The sequence below is a fragment of the Schistocerca gregaria genome, chromosome 2 (assembly GCF_023897955.1).
Source record: "Schistocerca gregaria isolate iqSchGreg1 chromosome 2, iqSchGreg1.2, whole genome shotgun sequence".
Classification (NCBI taxonomy): domain Eukaryota; kingdom Metazoa; phylum Arthropoda; class Insecta; order Orthoptera; family Acrididae; genus Schistocerca; species Schistocerca gregaria.
Genome location: NC_064921.1, coordinates 491,395,224 through 491,416,115, shown reverse-complemented (window position 1 = coordinate 491,416,115; position 20,892 = coordinate 491,395,224). Strand labels below are relative to the sequence as shown.

Genomic DNA, 20,892 nt, shown 5'->3' with positions numbered 1-20,892 from the left:
CAACTAGCTAAGCAGAAGATGAAGAAATTGAAGAAACGTATGACGAGATAAAAGAAGTTATTCAGATAGTTAAGAAAGACGAAAATTTAACAGTGATGGAGGACTGGAATTCCAAAGCAGGAAATTAAGGAAAAATAGCAGGTGAATATGGAGTGGGGAAAAGGAATGAAAGAGGATGCCGCTTGGTAGAGTTTTGTACAAGGCATAATTTAATCGTCGCTGAAACTTGCTTTAAGAATCACAAAATAATATTGTTTACGTGGAAGAGACCTGGAATACCGAAAGGTATGAGATTGATTATGTAGTGATAAGACAGATTTAGAAATCAGGTTTTAATCTGTATATCATTTCCAGGCGCAGATGTAGACTCTGACCACAATATATTGGTTACGATCTGTAGATTAAAAGTGAAGGTATTGGAAGAATGTAGGAAATTAAGGAGATGGGACCTGAATAAGTTGAAAGAACCAAAGGTTGCTGAGAGTTTCAGAGGGAGCATTAGGCGACGGTTGACTAGATCAGGGGAAAAGAATACAGTAGAAGACGAATGGGTAACTTTAAAATATGAAATAGCAGCAGAGAATCAAATAGGTAAAAAGACAAAACCCTAGTGAAATCCATGGATAACACAAGAGATATTGAATATAATCTATGAAGAAGAAAATATAAAAATACAAAAAATGCAGAAGGCTAAAGGGAATACTTAAGTCTAAAATATCAGATTGACAGAAAGTGAAAAACGGCTAAGCACGATTGGTTAGAGGACAAATGTAATTATTTTAAGGCCTATTTCATTACAGGAAAAACATATACCGTCTACAGGAAAATTAAAGAGGCCATTACAGATAAAAAGAAGCAGGGATACGAATATCAAGAGCTTAGATGCGAAACCAGTGCTAAGCATAAAAGGGAAGCTGAAAGATTGGTGGGGTACATAGAAGGTCTGTAAAGGGAGAAAAACTTGAAGGTAATGTTATAGAAATGGAAGCGGACGTAGTTGAAGATGAGATTGGAGATATGATACAGCGAGAACTTCACACAGCTCTGGAAGACCCGAGGGCAGACGCTATTCCGTCCGAACTTCTGATAGCCTTGGGAGAGTCAGCCATTACAAAACTCTTCCATCCAGTGTTAAAGATGCATGGGACCGATGAAATGCCCTCAGACTTCAAGAAGAATGTAATAATTTGAGAGAAAGCATTTACTGACAGGTGTGAAAATAACTGAACTATCAGTTTGATGCCATGGCTGCAAAATACAAACATAAATTCTTTACACAACAATGGAAAAACTGGTGGAAGCTGGCCTCGGGAAAGATCAGTTTGGATCCTGGAGAAATGTAGGAACACGCGAGGCAATAGTGACCCTACGACTTACAAGAAAGGTTAAGGAAAGACGAACCTACGATTATAGTATTTATAGACTAAGACAAAGCTTTTGACGACATTGATTGGAATACTCTCTTTGAAATTCTGATGGTTCTTGTTGTGGTCTTCAGTCGTGAGACTGGTTTGATGCAGCTCTCCATGATACTCTATACTGTGCAAGGTTCTTCATCTACCAGTACCTACTGCAACCTACATCCTTCTGAATCCTTGATATTCATACATGTGATTCGCTTATCTCCAAAGGTCTCTTTAATTTTCCTGTAGGCAGTATCTATCTTACCCCTAGTGAGATAAGCCTCTACATCCTTACATTTGTCCTTTACCCATCCCTGCTTAGCCATTTTGCACTTCCTGTCGATCTCATTTTTGAGACGTTTGTATTCCTTTTTGTCTGCTTCATTTATTGCATTTGTATATTTTCTCCTTTCATCAATTAAATTCAATATTTCTTCTGTCACCCAAGGATTTCTACTAGCCCTTGTCTTTTTACCTACTTGATCCTCTGCTGCCTTCACTACTTCATCCCTCAAAGCTACGCATTCTTTTTCTACTGTATTTCTTTCCCCCATTCCTGTCAATTGTTCCCTTATGCTCTCTCTGAAACTCTGTACAACCTCTGGTTCTTTCAGTTTATCCAGGTCCCATCTTCTTAAATTCCCACCTTTTTGCAGTTTCTTCAGTTTTAATCTACAGGTCATAACCAATAGGTTGTGGTCAGAGTCCACATCTGCCCCTGAAAATGTCTTGCAATTTAAAACCTGGTTCCTAAATCTCTGTCTTACCATTATATAATCTATCTCATACCTTTTAGTATCTCCAGGGTTCTTCCATGTATACAACCTTCTTTCATGATTCTGAAACTAAGTGTTAGCTATGATTAAGTTGTGCTCTGTGCAAAATTCTACCAGGCGGCTTCCTCTTTCATTTCTTAGCCCCAATCCATATCCACCTACTACGTTTCCTTCTCTCCCTTTTCCTACGCTCGAATTCCAGTCTCCCATTACTATTAAATTTTTATCTCCCTTCACTATCTGAATAATTTCTTTTATTTCATCATACATTTCTTCAATTTCTTCGTCATCTGCAGAGCTAGTTGGCATATAAAATTGTACTACTGTCGTAGGTGTGGGCTTCGTATCTATCTGGCCACAATAATACGTTCACGATACTATTAGTAGTAGCTTGCCCGCATTCCTATTTTCCTATTCATTATTAAACCTACTCCTGCATTACCCCTATTTGATTTTGTGTTTATAACCCTGTAATCACCTGACCAGAAGTCTTGTTCTTCCTGCCACCGAACTTCACTAATTCCCACTATATCTAACTTTAACCTATACATTTCCCTTTTTAAATTTTCTAACCTACCTGCCCGATTAAGGGATCTGACATTCCACGCTCCGATCCGTAGAACGCCAGTTTTTTTCCTCCTGATAACGACATCCTCTTGAGTTGTCCCCGCCCAGAGATCCGAATGGGGGACTATTTTACCTCCGGAATATTTTACCCAAGAGGACGGCCATCATCATTTAATCATACAGTAAACTTCATGCCCTCGGGAAAATTTACGGCCGTAGTTTCCCCTTGCTTTCAGCCGTTCGCAGTACCAGCACAGCAAGGCCGTTTTGGTTATTGTTACAAGGCCAGATCAGTCAATCATCCAGACTGTTGCCCTTGCAACTACTTAACAGGCTGCTGCCCCTCTTCAGGAACCACACGTTTGTCTGGCCTCTCAACAGATACCCCTCCGTTGTGGTTGTACCTACGGTACGGCTGTCTGTATCGCTGAGGCACGCAAGCCTCCCCACCAACGGCAAGGTCCATGGTTCAAGGGGGGATTCTGATGATAGCAGGGATAAAATATTGAGAGCCAAACGCTATTTACAACAGAAAACAGAAGGCAGTAATAAGAGTCGAGGGCCATGAAAGGGTAGCAGTGGTTGAGAAGCGAGTGAGGCAGATTTTTAGCCTATCCCCGACGTTATTCAATTTGTATATTGAACAAGCAATAAACGAAATAAAAGGAAAATTTGAAGTAGGAATTAATATCCAGGCAGAAGAAATAAAGACCATCAGGTTTGCCAGTAACATTATAATTCTGTCAAGCAAATTGCTTGGATGAACAGTTGAACGGAGTGGACATTCTCTTGAAAGGAGGATATAAAATGAACATCAATGAAATGTAGTCGAATTAAATCATGTGATGCTAAAGAAACTAGATTAGTAGATGAGTTTTACTATTTGGGCAGCAAAATAACTGAGGAATGCAGAAATAGAGAGGATATTAAGTGTAGACTGGAAATGCCAAGAACAGAATTTCTGAAGAAGAGATATTTATTAACATCGAATATAGATTTAAATTTCAGGAAACCTTTTCTGAAAGTATTTGTCTGGAGTGTAGCGATGTGTGAAAATGAATCATGGACGATAAACAGTCCAGACAAAAAAAAAAAAAAAGCGTAGAAGCTTTCGAAATGTGGCACTACAGAAGATTATTGGATATTATATGGGTAGATAACGTAACTAATGAGGAGGTCCAGAACGAAATTTTCACTCTGCAGTGGAGTGTGCGCTGATATGAAACTTCCTGGCAGATTAAAACTGTGTGCCGGACCGAGACTCGACCTCACGACCTTTGCCTTTCACGGGATAGTGATCTACCAACTGAACTAGTTGGTAGAGCACTTGCTAGTTCTGCAAGGTTCGCAGAAGAGCTTCTATAAAGTTTGGAAGGTAGGAGACGAGGTACTGGCAGAAGCAAGGTTGTGAGGACGGGGCGTGAGTCGTGCTTGTGTAGCTCAGTTGGTAGAGCACTTGCCCGCGAAAGGCAAAGGTTCCAAGTTCGAGTCTCGGTCCGGCACACAATTTTAATCTGCCAGGAAGTTTCAGTGAGGAGGTACTGAATATAATTGGGGAGACAAGAAACTTTTGACACAACTTGACCAAAAGAAGGAATCGGTTGATAGGACATATTCTAAGGCATCAAATGTTCAAATTTGTGTGAAATATTATGAGACCTAACTGCTAAGGTAATCAGTCCCTAAACTTACACACTACCCTCAATTATCCTAAGGACAAACACACACATCCATGCCCGAGGGAGGACTCGTACCTCCGCTCAGCTAATCCCGCGCTGCTCTGAGACATCAAGGGATTACCAACTTAGTATTGGAGGGAGGTGTGGAGGATAAAAATCGTAGAGGGAGACCAAATGATGAATAGAGTAAGCAGATTCAGAAGGATGTAGGTTGCAGTAGTTGTTTGGAGGTGAAGATGCTTGCACAGTATAGAGTAGCATGGAGAGCTGTATCAAACCAGTAGTTGCCACTGAAGTCTACAACAACAATAAGTCACATTTAATGGAATTTTCTCGAAGCGTTTCGAAGTTAAGCATTCGATGTCAATTTTTGCTAGTTCTATCTCTGCCTCTAGGAGTCAACTGTCACTGGAAATTTCATCATTCGGAAATCCCGAAAGCTATGGACTAGCTACTAATATAATTTTCGGTTTTTTTTATGTCCTTCGCTTAACCACCTACGGCTCTGCCTTAGGGGTGTCTTGCCCCACAGCAAACTCTTCTAAATGACAAGTCACAGTTAGCAAATCTGATTCGAACTTTTTACAGACGATCCAGTGCTAAGCACATCTATTCATATTCAAACGGTAGTTGTCTCGTTGTACTAACTCATATGTATCAAGTCTTTGTGAAGCATTGCAGGCCTTCCAGAGCTATGGTCGAGTATGTCATGAGACAACCTATACAATAAATGCAGACTCACATTTTCAAACCTATTATCGCTAACAACATTCTATTCCCTCACACCAACTTTCAGGATGACACGAAATCAGTAAAAAGTATAAAAAGTAGTCACCCGTGTAGAACGTGTATACTTACTATCGGTAGTGCGGCCCCAGCCGCTGACCGTAGCGGTCTGGCCCTCGAAGCTGTTGCCCGCCTGTGAGCGAGAAGGCAGGTTCACCAGTCCGATGTAATCTGTAAAAATAGAAACAAATTTTTATATTTCTCATTATACCACTGGAACAATCAAGACGTAGGACTGTCTCGAAGAATGAAGTCACGGAAGCAATGAGAATACTCTCTTAACTACGATTCTAGTAATCAAGATACATTAACTGTGAACACACATGGACGCATTTAGTACGTTAAGGAATGGACGTCTCTATAACGTAGTTGATCGGGATGATTACGATGACTTTGAAAATATGAGCACTCGACCTACAGTTTCTCAGAGGCCAGGTGTTCTTATCGGTAAAATTAAGACAGTTACGTGCGAACCATCGTGTGCGGTCCCTATCTGTTAGTAGAGAACTGCTTTTGCCGAAAATTTACCGCGGCGTTTACTCAGATATTACCAGTAAATCACAGAACATTATCAACAAAGACAAACGATGCCAGCAATGGGCATTCGTGTTGGTATTTCTCGTTACAGATCTTACTGCTAAAAAACAATATAAATATTTCGTTCAAATAAGTAGCCTCATGTTTAGAGAAATTTTGTGTAAATGACTTGGCTTAGACAAACAATGCAAAAATGTACGCATGTAAAAGCATTCCAATAAGCAAGAAACTAAGCTAAAAATGGCCGTGGAGGAACTATTCAAACAGGGAAGCCGAAACTAATCTTACTGTTAAATTATATTGAAAATGAGCCATTTAAATAGGCTGAAATATACATTATGCTCTCTATAAGTTTAGGTTATAATTATCAGAAGATGATGAATGAGAAATCCACGGTAATGGTGTAATATTCCACAAGATTTATTATTATACAAATCGATTTTCGGCTGTTACTCTACCGTCAGTTACATGCGTAAATACGAGTAGTTGTGAGATTATTGCAAGGTCAAATATTTCAAGTGTGGTGTATTTAGCGAATATCTGAGTTTGTTTCGAAATATGACAGTTGGTATTATTTGATTTCGGACTAAAGCCAGGGCAGTTTTTCAGTAAAATACGATGTAAGACTATTTAACTTAGGTTAAATATGTGACAAATGAAATGATAAACTACATGAGAAATTATAACAATTGTTCTAGTTGCACAATATATATATCCATAATTACTATAGGCTTCAGAATACGTTTCGTTAAATACTGCCATCAGAGAGCAAGCAATGGACCGGCTGCAACGTTCTGTCTCATCCCATTCCATTGGTCGGAGACTGGCAGCAGTCGCACTAGGGAATTCTTGTCCCATGTGTAGGCTGCCAATAACACCACAACACAAACGGCTCAGTTTTGGAGTGGTGACGTGACCGGGTATCATGGACTGCTGAAGAATGACACCTCTTTATGTTCAGCGTCGCATTGTGGTCATCCACTACCCAAGACAACCATTGTCGGTGAGTATGGTTTTGACCTGGGCGGGGGATCCATTCTTCCAACATACTGGGGAACACAGTGGTTTTACTTCTGGCGCCATGATGTGGGGAGCAGTCGCCTATGATTTCAGGACACAGTTGGTAGTGACCAAGCGAACTCTGGCGGCAGAACGGTACACCACGGACATTTGTTACCGCTCATGCGACCTTATCGTGATACCATTTCTTGCAACAGGACAATGCTCGTTCATAGATAGCCCGTATCTCTATGAAATATCTCCGTGATGTTGAGGTACTCCGGCGACCACCAATATCCCCAGATTAGAAACAGCAAAGGAGGAATTTATTTGCACAACAGAAGGGCAGAAGGGGGTGGGTGATGCTAACGCTACTAGAGAACACCAGCAGCACGTCAAGTACAAACTTGAGAGCAGCACTCGAAGTGAGATAAACAGACATGTCGGAGCTTATCGGGGTTGGGAACGAATTTTTTCGCGACGGCACTTATTTGTAAAACATTCTAGGTATTCTTGCCGCGTCAAGACACGTCTGACGCGGCAAGAATACCGAGAATGTTTTACTTATCGGGGTTGGCCACGAGTGGCACGGATTCGGTGCCCCAGCGATTTCAATGAGAACTCTCTCCTAATACAAAAACATAGGTTTTTAAATAATCGTGGAGGAGTATCATTTCTACCTTTCTATAGTCGACTTGCCAATCCACCGACACGTAACAAGCTTTGACCAATCTGGCGAGTCGTTCAGCACCTCCAGAACGCCTCTGGCCAACCACATTTAGATCCCTCCCCTATTCCTACAGGGTAGGTAGGAGGAGGAAGAGAGAGGGAGAGGGTAATAAGGGCGCACGACGGCAAGGTCTTCAGCGTCCACTCAGTAACAGATTGAGACGGGTGTCAAGAAAAGACTCAGAACAATAAGATTAAACAGAACGTAAGACACAGGACACAAGCTTGGAAAACTATGTGTCTACCCATACCGAAGCGAGAGACGAAACATGCCGCCAGCAGTAAAACATGGACAACTGAGGAAGAAAGTGGTAGAGGGAGCTAAAGCAATATAGCAGATGGTATTGGCTGGCTTACCGCAAGGAGAAGGGCAGGAGCCAGCCATTGTGCAATACACTAAAACCTCCAGCATAAAAGTTTAGGCCAGAGACCAGACACATCACAAAACTTTAAAACCCTACACACACACGTCTCATCATTAGCTAAAACACAGGGCAAATACCTAGAAACTTGTGCTTCTGCCCTTGCATCATGGTATAAAATGCAGTCTGTTAAAATGTGCCGGTCAGAGATGTGCACGCCACAAGCACCACAAATCGGGGGACCCTCCCTCGGAATAGAAAGCTATGTGTGAGAGGGCACTGCCCAATCCGAAGACGCATGAGGGTCACTTCTTCCAGCCTGAGCACCCGGCAGGGGGTACGCCACGGCCGAGTTGTTGACTTCACCGACCGCTGTTTATTGGCCGTCACCGCCAGCCATTCTTCTTCCCACAACTCCATGCACTTCTTGTGGAGTGCAGAAATGACAGACTGCAAGGGAATAGGACACTGGACCACTTCCTGCTCTCTACAGGCCTCCTTGGCAGCCCGATCGGCCTGTTCATTGTCCCATATTCCTACATGACCAGTCACCCAGCAGAAGGACACCTCCTTACCCAGTCGTTGGAGCAAGTACAGCTGGTCATATATCAGCTGGACCATCTCCTCAGTTGAGTACAGATTCTGCATCGATTGTAAGGCACTAAGAGAATCGGAGCAGAGGAGAAATCGGTTGCCCTGAACACGATTCCGCTCCAGTGCCTTCAGGATAGCATGGAGTTGCGCTGCGAAAACGTTATATTCATCAGGAAGGCGAATCCGGGTAGCATGATCAGGGAACACTACAGAACAGCCAATGAAATTCTCCTGTTTGGAGGCATCAGTGTAAACGACAGTAAAACCGTGATGCACATCTAAAATGTTAAAAAACCGAGATTGGAATGTATAACCTGGTTTACTATCATTCTTAAAATTAGTCAAGTCTAAAATAAGTCTGGGTCTCCGAAGGAGCCAAGGTACAAATCTGTTCCAACCGCAACGGAAAACTTGAAGACCAGCCATATCCATCGCAGAGAGGCAATCCTGTGCGCGAATCCCATAGGGCCGCGCCGCTCGTTGCCGGTTATGAAATAGCCGTGCCAGAGGAAGCTGAGCAATGGTATGGTATTCAGATGTGTATGGTGTGGACAAAGTTTTATACGCCTGGCGCACCGTAAGTAGCCGCCGCCGCCGCCGCATATGAAGTGGCGGTTCACGAGCCTCTGCACAGAGGCTTGGTATGGGGCTAGTTCTGAATGCCCTAGTGGCCAACCGAAGCCCTTCATGGTGCACAACGTCCAACATCTTTAAGTAAGAAGGCGTCGCAGACCCATACACCGAGCACCCATAATCGAGCCGAGATCGCACAAATGCCCTGTAAAACTGGAGCGCCGGCCGGAGTGGCCGAGCGGTTCTAGGCGCTTCATTCTGGAGCCGCGCGACCGCTACGGTCGCAGGTTCGAATTGTGCCCCGGACATGGATGTGTGTGATGTCCTTAGGGTAGTTAGGTTTAAGTAGTTCTAAGTTCTAGGGGACTGATGACCTCAGAAGTTAAGTCCCATAGTGCTCAGAGCCATTTAAACCATTATTAAAACTGGAGCAGACAAGTCCTGTCGGCTCCCCATGTACTGTGGCTAAGACATTTTAAAATACTTAAAGCCGTAAGTGACCGTCGCTTCAGGTCTTTAAGATGAGGTAAGCTTCGAGTCAAAAATGAGCCCCAGAAATCTCACTGCGTCTTTAAAAGCGAGGACAGTGTCCCTTATCCTCAACTCAGGAAAGGTTAAAATAGAACAAGAATGGTGAAAAAGAGCATACACGGACTACTCGGTGGAAAACTTAAAACTTCTCTTTTGCGCCCAGCCATCCAAACGTCTAAGAGTAAGTTGCAACTGACGCGTTGTCGTTGCAAGACTTGAAGAAGAGCAAAACAAAGGGAAATAATCCACAAACAAGGAACACTGGACAGGACTTTTCACTATGGAGGTAATGCTATTAATAGCGATGGCAAAGACAGTCACACTTAAAACGCTACTCTGAGGGACACCGTTCTCCTGTTCAAAGCGGTCAGACAGGACGTCATCAATTCGGTATCTAAAATATCGTGGCGAGAGGAAAGACTGAATAAAAAGAAGAAGACAACCACGAAAACCCCATTCATGAAGCTGCTCCAGGATGAGACGTCTCCAAGTGGTATCATAGGCCTTCTCGATGTCAAAAAATACACCTAAACGGCAGATGGTGATGGCGTAGGAAAGATTGTTGTATAGCCGCCTTCAGGAGGGCAAGGTTATCGAAGGTGGAGAGAAACCTCCTGAACCCACACTGAAAACGACTAAGGAGTTGCCGGGATTCTAACATCGAGACAAGGTGGCAGTTGACCATCCACTCCAAGGTGTTTCCCACTAGTGAGGGCAACACTACGGTAGCTACTCGGGCTCGTGCGGTCTTTCCCAGGTTTTAAAAAAGGAATTAAAATTGCCAACGCCACGAGTCAGGAAAGTGACCTGACGCCCAAATGGCATTAAAAATAGCGGGGAGTATTTCTTTGTTGGGCCTTGTTAGGTGCCGTAGCATACTGTAATGGATTCTGTCGTGACTAGGGGAAGTGTCACGACCTGCAGACAGTGCAGAATCCAGCTCCCACATAGAAAATGGGCAGTTGTAAACTTCACGAGAGGTGGACTGGAAGTCCAGACTAACACCTCTCAACAACCGATTTATGGCGCTGGAAACCCGGATCCTGACTGATTGTTGCAGTAATTGTGGCAAAATACGCTGCCATAGTTTGGGCAATGTCTCGCGGATCCGTGTGGAGACTGCCATTAGCCATTACAGAAGCCGTGGGGCACCTCCCTCCTCTCCCAGAAACTCTCCTGGTGGTCCCCTTCACAATGAAACTTTTGGCGGAACGATTAATGGTGTTCAGGAACTGTTGCCACGACCTCTTTTACAGTAGCGCCTTACGACAGCGTCTAGGTGTTGGATTCAGTTACCACTTAATTCTCTGAAGTGAAACTTCTCCCCTGAGACAGCTGCAATTTGTAATAGTGTTACTATTTATCTCCGTAAACTTAAATTTTACCACTTTTGATTGTTCTCCATGTTGTGTCTCTGATTTCCTGTCTTAGAATGCCCTTGATGGCTACAACATGTCACATGGATCTCATAAGCGATCCTTATTTGTCATCGGAACAAGTTTAAAGCCATTATGTTTTAAAAATTTACGGCCACGAAATAAACGTGGTTGCAAACTAATATGTTTGCCGACTGGATTCTCAAATTCAGTTTACGAGAAAACCATTAAGCGTGATTATTACTGATAATTTTCCGCAACGCCGCAATATTAAATTACAATCTATAAAGCAAACAAATCTCCCTACGGACACCACAAATGTATTGCAACCGTGAGATCCACGTATCATACAAAGCCTGAAATTTCACTACCAAAAGAACGTACTTGAAATGTAAGGAATTCGAAGCACACGGGGATTTCTCCCCAGTCTTTTAGATGCATTACAGATCTTTCGATTACGTACGTTGCGATCTCTATGGAAGTTAAAGGCCCCAGTGACATACAATGAAACGTTTGGGAAGGTTTTTACATTATTGTACGGTTCTACACTATTGCTATTACACTTACCTACATTCTATAAATACACAACGACACATCTCCCACATTTCCGCAAGAGAAGAGCCAAATAGCGTCGAAGAACAACACCCTTTCCGATAACGGCTGCACCCACCCTCTGGGATGACACAACCAAAAATGCCATACCATACTAATTTTACCGGTCGAATTTGTTGCAGCCCATGAGGACCTTGTTTTCCTACTGTTAGTCGCGGATATACAACGCCAGTCCTGCGTACATCCCCAGCCCTCTCACGGCTAACACTAACCAGCGTTACATTAGAACCGACAAAATGTAAGAAATTTAACCTCGGCAGTCTCATGGCATCTTCAGGAATTGCAACACATTGAAAGACCCACCGCTCAGCTAAATCATTCTACGCCCTAAGAAAGATCGCTACAATACAATCAAAACAACTCTTATTTTAGTATTTTTAAGTATTTTATTCGACGACGCGGCAGTGCAGCAAAAAGGATTTTAAGTGGACGATGAGGACTATAACGATTGACTAAACACTGCAGTTTCTGTCCCAGAATGCGGAACACTGTTGAAAACACTCGCAGCTGTTTAAATGCTCATTCGAATGGTGACGTGAACAAATTTTGGACGACATAAAACAGTTTATCGAAAATTTTGTGTTTGAAAAGACACTGCAAAATACGACAACAGATTTTTCTAAGAAAAAACGAAAATGTGTTGCTTATGGACTTCCGGTCTTCAGTTTTTAAGTACAAGAGTAAATGTCGGCAGGAGATCGAATTCTCTACCAAATTTGTCGAGATCTAAACTACATCATTATTGGACTTTTCTCCGTACACCACTTAACACGGAATTCTATTAACACTGAAAACAGTTTCGGTCTCCTCAGTTTTATGTTAAAAATTTTTCTTAGACAATGTCATTGTTCTTTCTAAAATGATCAGAACTAGTTACATTTATCATACGTTGCCTGGCACAAGTAAATAATTTTCCTTTACCGACACTCATTTAACGCATAATGTCTGATATGTGATTGCACATTTCAACAGAGAAAAGCATTTTTGGTTTGAATTTTAATTTTTTGTTTTATTCGTAAAAGTTCAGTTTAGCAGTAACTTTCTGAAGTTTTCACCATTTGGTCACAGCTCTATTTTCGCACCATTAAAAACATTAGGTCACTGGGAAAATAATTTTTGTATGTGCTATTGAGGGTGCAAGCTGTCAAACTGTTTGGTAGGGTATAAGGTCTGACTACTGCGGATATTTTTCAGCGTACAGCACATGAACTGAACAGTTGCTTCCATTTGCCAGACCATAACAAAATATCATGTCTGCCGTTTCCTCTGTGTAGTAATAAGCTTACATTGTGATGGCAAGTGAGAAAGTAAAACTCTTTTTTTTCTTTTTTCTTAGTCAACAGTCTTTTGACTGGTTTGATGCTGCCCGTCACGAATTCCTCTCCTGTCCCAAACTCGTCATCTCAGCGTAGCACCTGCAATCTGCGTTCTTAATTATTTGCTGGATGTTTCCAATCTCTGTCTTCCTCTACAGTTTTTTCCCTCTACAGCTTCCTCTAGTACCATGGAAGGCATTCCCAGATGTCTTAACAGATGTCCTATCATCCTACCCCTTCTCCTTTCCAGTGTTTTCCACATATTCCTTTCCTCTCCGATTCTGCGCAGAATCTCTTCATTCCTCATTTCATCAGTCCACCGACTTACCAACATTCGTCTGTAGCACCACATCTCAAATGCTTCGATTTTCTTCTGTTCCAGTTTTTATAGAGCCCATGTTTCACTACCACACAATGCTGTGCTCCAAATGTACATTCTCACAACTTTTTTCGTAAAAGTAAGGCTAATGGTAGCTACTAGCAGACTTCTGTTGGCCAGGAATGCTGTTTTCGCTATTGTAAGTCTGCTTTGATGTGCTCCTTTGTCCTTCCGCCATGGGTTGTTTTGCTGCCAAGTTAGCCGAATTCCTTTAGCTCACCTACTTCGTAACCATCAATCCTCATGTTTACTTTCTTGAAGTTCTTATTTTTGCTACATACTTCGATTTACTCGCAATCCATATTCTGTACTCATTAGACTATTCCATTCAACAGATCATGTAATTCTTCTTCACATTCACACAGGATTGCAATGTCATCAGCGAATCGTATCATCATATCCTTTCACCTTGAATTTCACTTCCACTCCTGAAACTTTCTTCTTTTTCCATCACTGCTTCTTCGTTGTATAGATTGAACAGTAGGACGAAAGGCTAGATCCCTAGGATACACCCTTTTTAATTAGAGCACTTCGTTCTTGGTCGTCTATTCTTATCTTTATTGGCTGTTGTACAAGTTGTACATTACCCGTTTTTCTCTATAGCTTATCCCTATTTTTCTCATAATTTCGAACATCTTGCACCATATGACAATGCCGAAAGCTTTTTACAGGTCGACAAATCCTATGAACGTTTCTTGATTTTTCTTTAGTCTTGCGTTCATGATCAACCGCAATGTCAGAACTGCCTCACTTACACCTTTATCTTTCCTAAAGCCAAACTGATCGTCATTTAACACATCCTCAGTTTTTATCACCGACACGTAAGTAGTCCCATATGATAATATACAGAATGATGGAAAAGAAAATTGAAGGTAAAACTGCAATGTAATACAAATATTTGACAGAGTAATCACAACACAGCCTGGTTCCAGCAGAACTAATGTATGCTCTGCACTTACCCAGAACTCTGAATGCCGTTTACAGTAACAACACTAACAAATGTTTACAGAACGCTGTATCCACGGACAGTGAAAAAGGAGTGTGTCCTCATTTGCTCACTGCATTCTATACGTTATTCGTAGTAACAAAGACCTTGTAGAGATGTGTTCACACTAGCGAAGATAAACAAGTGATCACAGACGTTAAGGTACGCATTTTGGAGCCTGTATTTACTGGACGTTGTGACTTGTTTTTGGTTCATATACCTCCTCCCATTTATACTATTTTACAATGACATACAATTAGCGCATAAGGCGTTATTTTGGCAATGTCATACAGTCCAGGATGTGAAGTTACATTCTGATGTGTTTATTTGCAAAGATTCACTATTCAAACCCCCCAACCTCTAACAACCTCTAAACCCCCCACTCCCCCACAATCTCTCCTCGCATGATGACGTTAGTCGGAGCACAAGCTCCGATATGTCAGAAAACCAACAATGGCTTTGTCAGTGATTCATAACATTCCCAAGCTAGCGTTGAAAGATATAAGGATTAGGGTTAGATCCTCACTCTTCCCGAATCCCAGGCATTGTCTGCATAGGAGGAACCTGGCCTTCCATTGCGTCCGTATGAGAAACTTGCTCGCTGAAAGATTTGTGCACTAATCAACATCCCTTCATTCCATTAGTGAACTAAAAGAACCACCAATAGCTTCTTCAGAACTGTAACCGGAGGTTTTATGACTGGAATGCGTTAAAGTTTCTCGAAGATTCTACTTATTGTTGTTTTGTGCTCCTCACTTCAAAGATTACAATCAAGAACAGCTACCAAGATGAGAAATATAGAAGTAGATATCCTCGGTGTATAAAAGCAGCTTAAATCACTTAATAAAGGCAAGACCTCCGGTCCAGATTGTATACCAGCCAGGTTGCTGGCCCACTCACAGAAAGATCCGTACCTAAAGACTGGAAAATTGCTCAAGTCACACCAATACACAATAAGGGACGTAAGAATAATCCACTGATTTGCAGGACCATATCACTAACGTAGACTTGCAGTAGGGTTTTGGAACATACAGTATATTGTGTTCGAACATTATTGAGCATCACGAAGAAAACGATTTATCGACACATAGCACGGATTCAGAAAATATAGTTCTTGTGAAAAACAACTAGCTCTTCATACTCATGAAGTAATGAGTGCTATCGGCAGGGGATGTCAAATTGATTCAAAATTCTTAGATTTCCAGAAGGCTTTCGACACCGCTCCTCACAAGTGTCTTCTAACCAAACTGCGTGCCTGTGGAATATCGCCTCAGTTGTGCGACTGGATTCGTGATTTCCTGTCAGAAAGGTCACAGTTCGTAGTAACATATGGAAAGTCATTAAGTAAAGTGATGTCTGGTTTTCATTAAGGAAGTGTTACAGGCTTTCTATTCTTCCTGATCTATATTAACGACACAGGAGACAATCTGAGTAGCTGTCTTGGATTGTTTGCAGATGATACTGCCATTTAACTGCCATTTAACGTCTTGTAAAGTCATCATATGACCAAAACGAATTAAAAAACTGTTTAGATAAGATATCTGCATGGTGCGAAAAGTGGCAATTTACCCTGAATAAAGAAAAGTGTGAAGTTATTCACATAAATAGTAAAAGACATTCGCTAAATTTCGATTACGCGATGAGCCACACAAATCTGAAGACTGTAAATTCAACTAAATACTTAGGGATTACAATTATAAATAAACTAAATTGGAACGATCGCCTAGATAATGTTGTGGGTAGAGAAAACCAAAGACTGCGGTTCATTGGCAGAACACTTACACGGTGCAACAGGTCTACTAAAGAGACTGCTTACACCATGCTTGTCCGCGCTATTCTGGAGTATGCTGTGAGGTGTGGGATCCGCATCAGGTGGGACTGACGGATGACATCGAAAAACTTCAAAGGAGGGCAGCTCGTTTTGTGTTATCGCGAAACAGGGGAGGTAATGGCACAGACATGTTTCGTGAACTTTATAGTCCATCTTTCACTTCCATGCATTGATGCACTCCATACAAATACTTGCAGAGAAGACCTCCTCACACTTAAATCTGTACGCGATGTTAACAAATGTCTCTTCTTCAGAAACGCTTCCCTTGCCATCGTCAGTCTACATTTTATATCCTCTCTACTTCGACCATCATCTGTTATTTTGCTCCCTAAATACCAAAACTCCTTTACTACAAATGATTCAAATGGCTCTGAGCACTATGGGACTCAACTGCTGTGGTCATCAATCCCCTAGAACTTAGAACTACTTAAACCTAACTAACCTAAGGACATCACACGCACCCATGCCCGAGGCAGGATTCGAACCTGAGACCGTAGCAGTCGCGCTCCTTTACTACTTTAAGTGTCTCATTTCCTAATCTAATTCCCTCAGCATCACCCGACTTTATTTGACTACATTCCATTATCCTCGTTTTAATTTTGTTGATGTTCATCTTATATCCTCCTTTCAAGACACTATCCATTCCGTTCAACTGCTCTTCCAAGTCGTTGGTCGGAACACAAGCTCCGATATCTCAGAAAACCTGTAATGGCTTTGACAGTGATTCATATCAGTCCCAAGTTAGCGCTTAATGATTTAAGGATTTGGGTTAGATCCTCGCTCCTCCCGAATCCCAGGCCATTGTCTCCATAGGAGGAATTTGTTCTTCCATTGCCTCCATATGAGAAATATGCTCGCTGAAAGATGTGTGCACTAATGAACGTTCTTTGATGGCATTAGTGAAGTAAAAGTGCCGCCAGTATCATCTTCAGATCAGTAACCGTAGATTTTACGACTGGAATGCATTAAAGTTTCTCGAACTTTATATTTATTGTTGCTTTTGTGGTCCTCACCCCAAAGATTACAATCAAGATTAGAAACATAGAAGTAGATACCCTCGGTGTAGAAAAACAGCTTAAATCACTTAATAAAGCCAAGACCTCCGGTCCAAATTGTATACCAGTCAGGTTTTGGAAAATTGATCAAGTTACATCAATACGAAAAAACTGAAGTACAAATAATTCACTGAATTACAGAACCACATCACTAACGTCAATTCGCAGTAGAGTTTTGGTACATATACTGTGTTCGAACATTGTGAAGTAGCTCGAAGAAAACGATTTACTGACACAAAGCACGGATTCAGGAAATATCGTTCTCGTGAAACACAACTAGCTCTTCATACTCATGAAGTAATGAGTGCTATCAACAGGGGACGTCAAATTGATTCCATATTTTTAGATTTCCAGATGGCTTCCGTCACCGTTCCTCACAATCACTTCTAACCGAACTGCGTGCCTATGGAATAATGCCTCTTGTGCGACTGGATTCGTGGTTTCCTGTAATAATAGATGGAAAGTCATCGAGTAAAACAGATGTAATATCCGGCTTTCATCAAGGAAGTGTTATAGGCCCTCTATTGTTCCTGATCTATGTTAACGACATAGGAAACAATCAGAGTAGCTGTCTAAGATGGTTTGCAGATGATGCTATCATTTACCGTCTTGTAAAGTCATCAGATACCAAAGCGATTTAGATAAGATATTTGTATGGTGCGAAGATTACTGAAAGAAATCAGCTAAATTTCGATTACGCAATGAGCCACACAAATCTGAAGCCTGTAAAATCAGTTAAATTCTTACCGACTACAATTACAAATAACGTAAATTGGAACGATCACATAGATAATGTTGTCGGTAGAGCAAACCAAAGAATGCGATTCAATGGCAGAACACTTGGAAGGTGCAACAGGTCTATTAAAGACACCGTGCTTGTCGGCCTTATTCTGGAGTATGCTGTGAGGTGTGGGATCCGCATCAGGTGGCACTGACGGATGACATCAGAAAACTTCAAAGAAGGGAAACTCGATTTGTATTATCGCGAAATAGGGAAGGTATTGGCACAGACATGATTCGTGAATTTAAGTAGCAATCACTGTTTTTATCGTCCATCTTTCACTTCCATACATGGGTGCACTCCATACAAATACTTGCACAAAAGATCTCCTCACACTTAAATCTGTACTCGATGTTAACAAATTTCTCCTCTTCGGAAACGCTTCACTTGCCATCGTCAGTCTACGTTTTGTATCCTCTCTACTTCGACCATCATCAATTATTTTGCTTCCCAAATAGCAAAACTCATCTACTATTTTAAATGTGTCTCATTTCTTAATCTAATTCCCTCTGCATCAACTAATATAATTCGACTACATTCTGTTATCCTCGTTTTTCTTTCGTTGATCTTCATCTTGTATCCTACTTTCAAGACACTGTCCATTCCGTTCAATGTCTTCCAGGTCCTTTGCTGTCTCTGACAGAATTACAGTGTCATCGGCAAATCTCATGGTTTTTATTTCTTCTGCCTGGATTTTAATTCCCACTCCATTTTTTTCTTTCCTTTACTGCTTGTTCAGTATACAGATTGAATAACATCGGGGATAAGCTACAACCCTGTCGAACTCCCTTCTCAACCACTGCTTCTCTTTCGTGCCCCTCGAATCTTATAACTGCCATATGGTTCTTGCACAAACAGTAAATAGCCTTTAGCTCCCTGTATTTTACCCCAGCCACCTTAAGAATTTGAAAGAGAGTATTCTAGTCAACATTGTCAAAAGGCTTCCATAACTCTACAAATTCTAGAAACGTAGGTTAGCCTTTCCTTAATATATCTTCTAAGATAAGTCGTAGGGGCAATATTGCCTCACGTATTCCAGCATTTCTACGGAATCCGAACTGATTCTCCCTTCTACCAATTTTTCCATTGTTATGTAAAGAATTCGTGTTAGTATTCTATATTTTTATAATATTGCTGTCACTTAAGTCACCCTCGTGTAGACCTTCTACATACTCCTTCCAGCTTTCTGCCTTCCCTTCTTTACGTAGGACTTGTTTTCCATCTGATTTCTAGATATTCATTCTCTTTTCGCCAAAGGTTTCTTTAATTCTCATGAGTGCGGTATGTATCTCATCCCTCTGATATATTCTTCTACATCCTTAAATTTGTCCTCTAAGCATTGCTGCATAGCCATTTTGCACTTCATTTTGATCTCACTTTTGAGGCGTTTGTATTCCTTTTCACCTTTTCATTTACTGAATTTTTATATTTTCTCCTTTCGTCAATTAAATTCAATATCTCTTCTGTTACCGAAGGTTTTCTACTAGCTCTCATCTTTTTACGTACCTCATCCTCTGCTGCCTTCACTATTTCATCTCTCAGAGCTACCCATTCTTCTTTCACTGTATTCGTTTCCCCTGTTCTTGTCGATCATTCCCTCATGCTTCCTCTGAAACTCCGTACAACCTCTGCTTCTGTCAGTTTATCTAGGTCCGATCTTCTTGAATTCCTTTTTGCTGTTTCTTCATTTTTAATCAACAGTTGATAGCCAATAAATTGTTGTCAGATTGCACATCTTTCCCTAGGAACGTCCTACAATTTAAAACCTGGTTTCTAAATCTTTGTCTTAACATTACATAATCTATCTGAAACCTTCCGGTGTCTACAGGTCTCTTCCACGTATATAGCCTTCTTCCATGATTCTTAAACCAAGTGTTAGCTATGATTCAGTTATGCTCTGCGCAAAATTCTACCACGTGGCTTCATCTTTCATTTCTTACCCCCAGTCCATATTCACCTACTACTTTTGGTTCTCTTCCTCTTCGTAATGACGAATTCCAGTCCGCCACGACTATTCTATTTATACAGTGAATACAGTGCTAAATTTTTAGATAGTGTGGGGAACTATTTGTCTATATGATAATGTATCAACATATGTGTGAGACTTACTGCTGAGCGGGACGTTGGTACCCAGGAAGACGACGGCGATGTCGTTGTAGAGGTTGCTGGGGTTGAATTCGGAGTGCACCGACGCCGACCTGGTGACGATGGTCACGCGGCTGGGCTCAATAATGCTGAGACTGGTGAGTCCAAGCCTCACCTCCCACGTGCTGAACCTGTCGCAGCAAAAGAAGGTTACAGCACAGGTTAGCGTGACGAAGTAAGAATATGCTGACTTAATAGTATTCAGGAGAATTTTCTTCTTTCTTCTTGTTTTAGACAGCGTTAGTCTATACTATTATAGGCTCTGCTGTACTCAATCTTTGGCAATTTTATGTCTGTTTTGCTTTTGTGGCCAGATACTCTTCTTGTCGCCGAAGTCATTTATTACCTCAGGGAGGGAAGTCGTGTGCTCAACTTGTCTGTGGATCGTGTATTTTGTATCTGCACAGGGCGTGAAAACGACGCGAACCGTCACTGTCGGCACAAATGTAAACTGTGCTAGCTGGAGCTGGCTCGACTACATATCTGGATAGCTGAACCTCGGAAGAGGGAAAGGAAACTCGAGTCGATCTACCAGGGATGCAAAGAGTCTGAACAATGCGTAGTCACAAGCATAGAGAAAAACACAAAACGTGACCAGCGCTAGGAACTGAACAACCAAGCACCAGAAACAAAGCACTGTGCGAGGTGAACGCCCCAGCCAAGGAAGTGTAAATCAGCTTAAGAATGCAGCTCCGATTTTTCACTGCCGACAGGTGAACTCCTGGGTCAGTGAGACTGCCTATAAAATGCTTTGAGTGCGCCTGCAGTGGCAGCGTGTTGCACTATTTTGCAGTGAAACCTACGCCACATCTGTGTCCACATCGATGTCCACAGGCGGGAATGCTAATTCTGTCACCCCTGAAAAGTCCTCGGAGC

General features: G+C 41.8%; 2 protein-coding genes across 3 annotated transcripts in view; both read right to left on the bottom strand.

The window, feature by feature from the left end:
* LOC126327949 (brachyurin-like) overlaps nt 1-20,892 on the bottom strand; it is a 226,800-nt gene that overhangs the window by 18,366 nt on the left and 187,542 nt on the right. The window lies entirely within an intron of this gene.
* Nucleotides 1-20,892, bottom strand: part of LOC126327897 (brachyurin-like) — a 141,911-nt gene that overhangs the window by 18,366 nt on the left and 102,653 nt on the right. For both annotated transcript variants that reach the window (XM_049995929.1, XM_049995928.1), the window contains exons 4-5: nt 19,981-20,147; nt 5,284-5,382 (exon numbers count right to left, since the gene is read on the bottom strand). In XM_049995929.1, the coding sequence (XP_049851886.1) occupies nt 5,284-5,382; nt 19,981-20,147 (266 nt within the window). The remainder of the gene's footprint in view (nt 1-5,283; nt 5,383-19,980; nt 20,148-20,892) is intronic.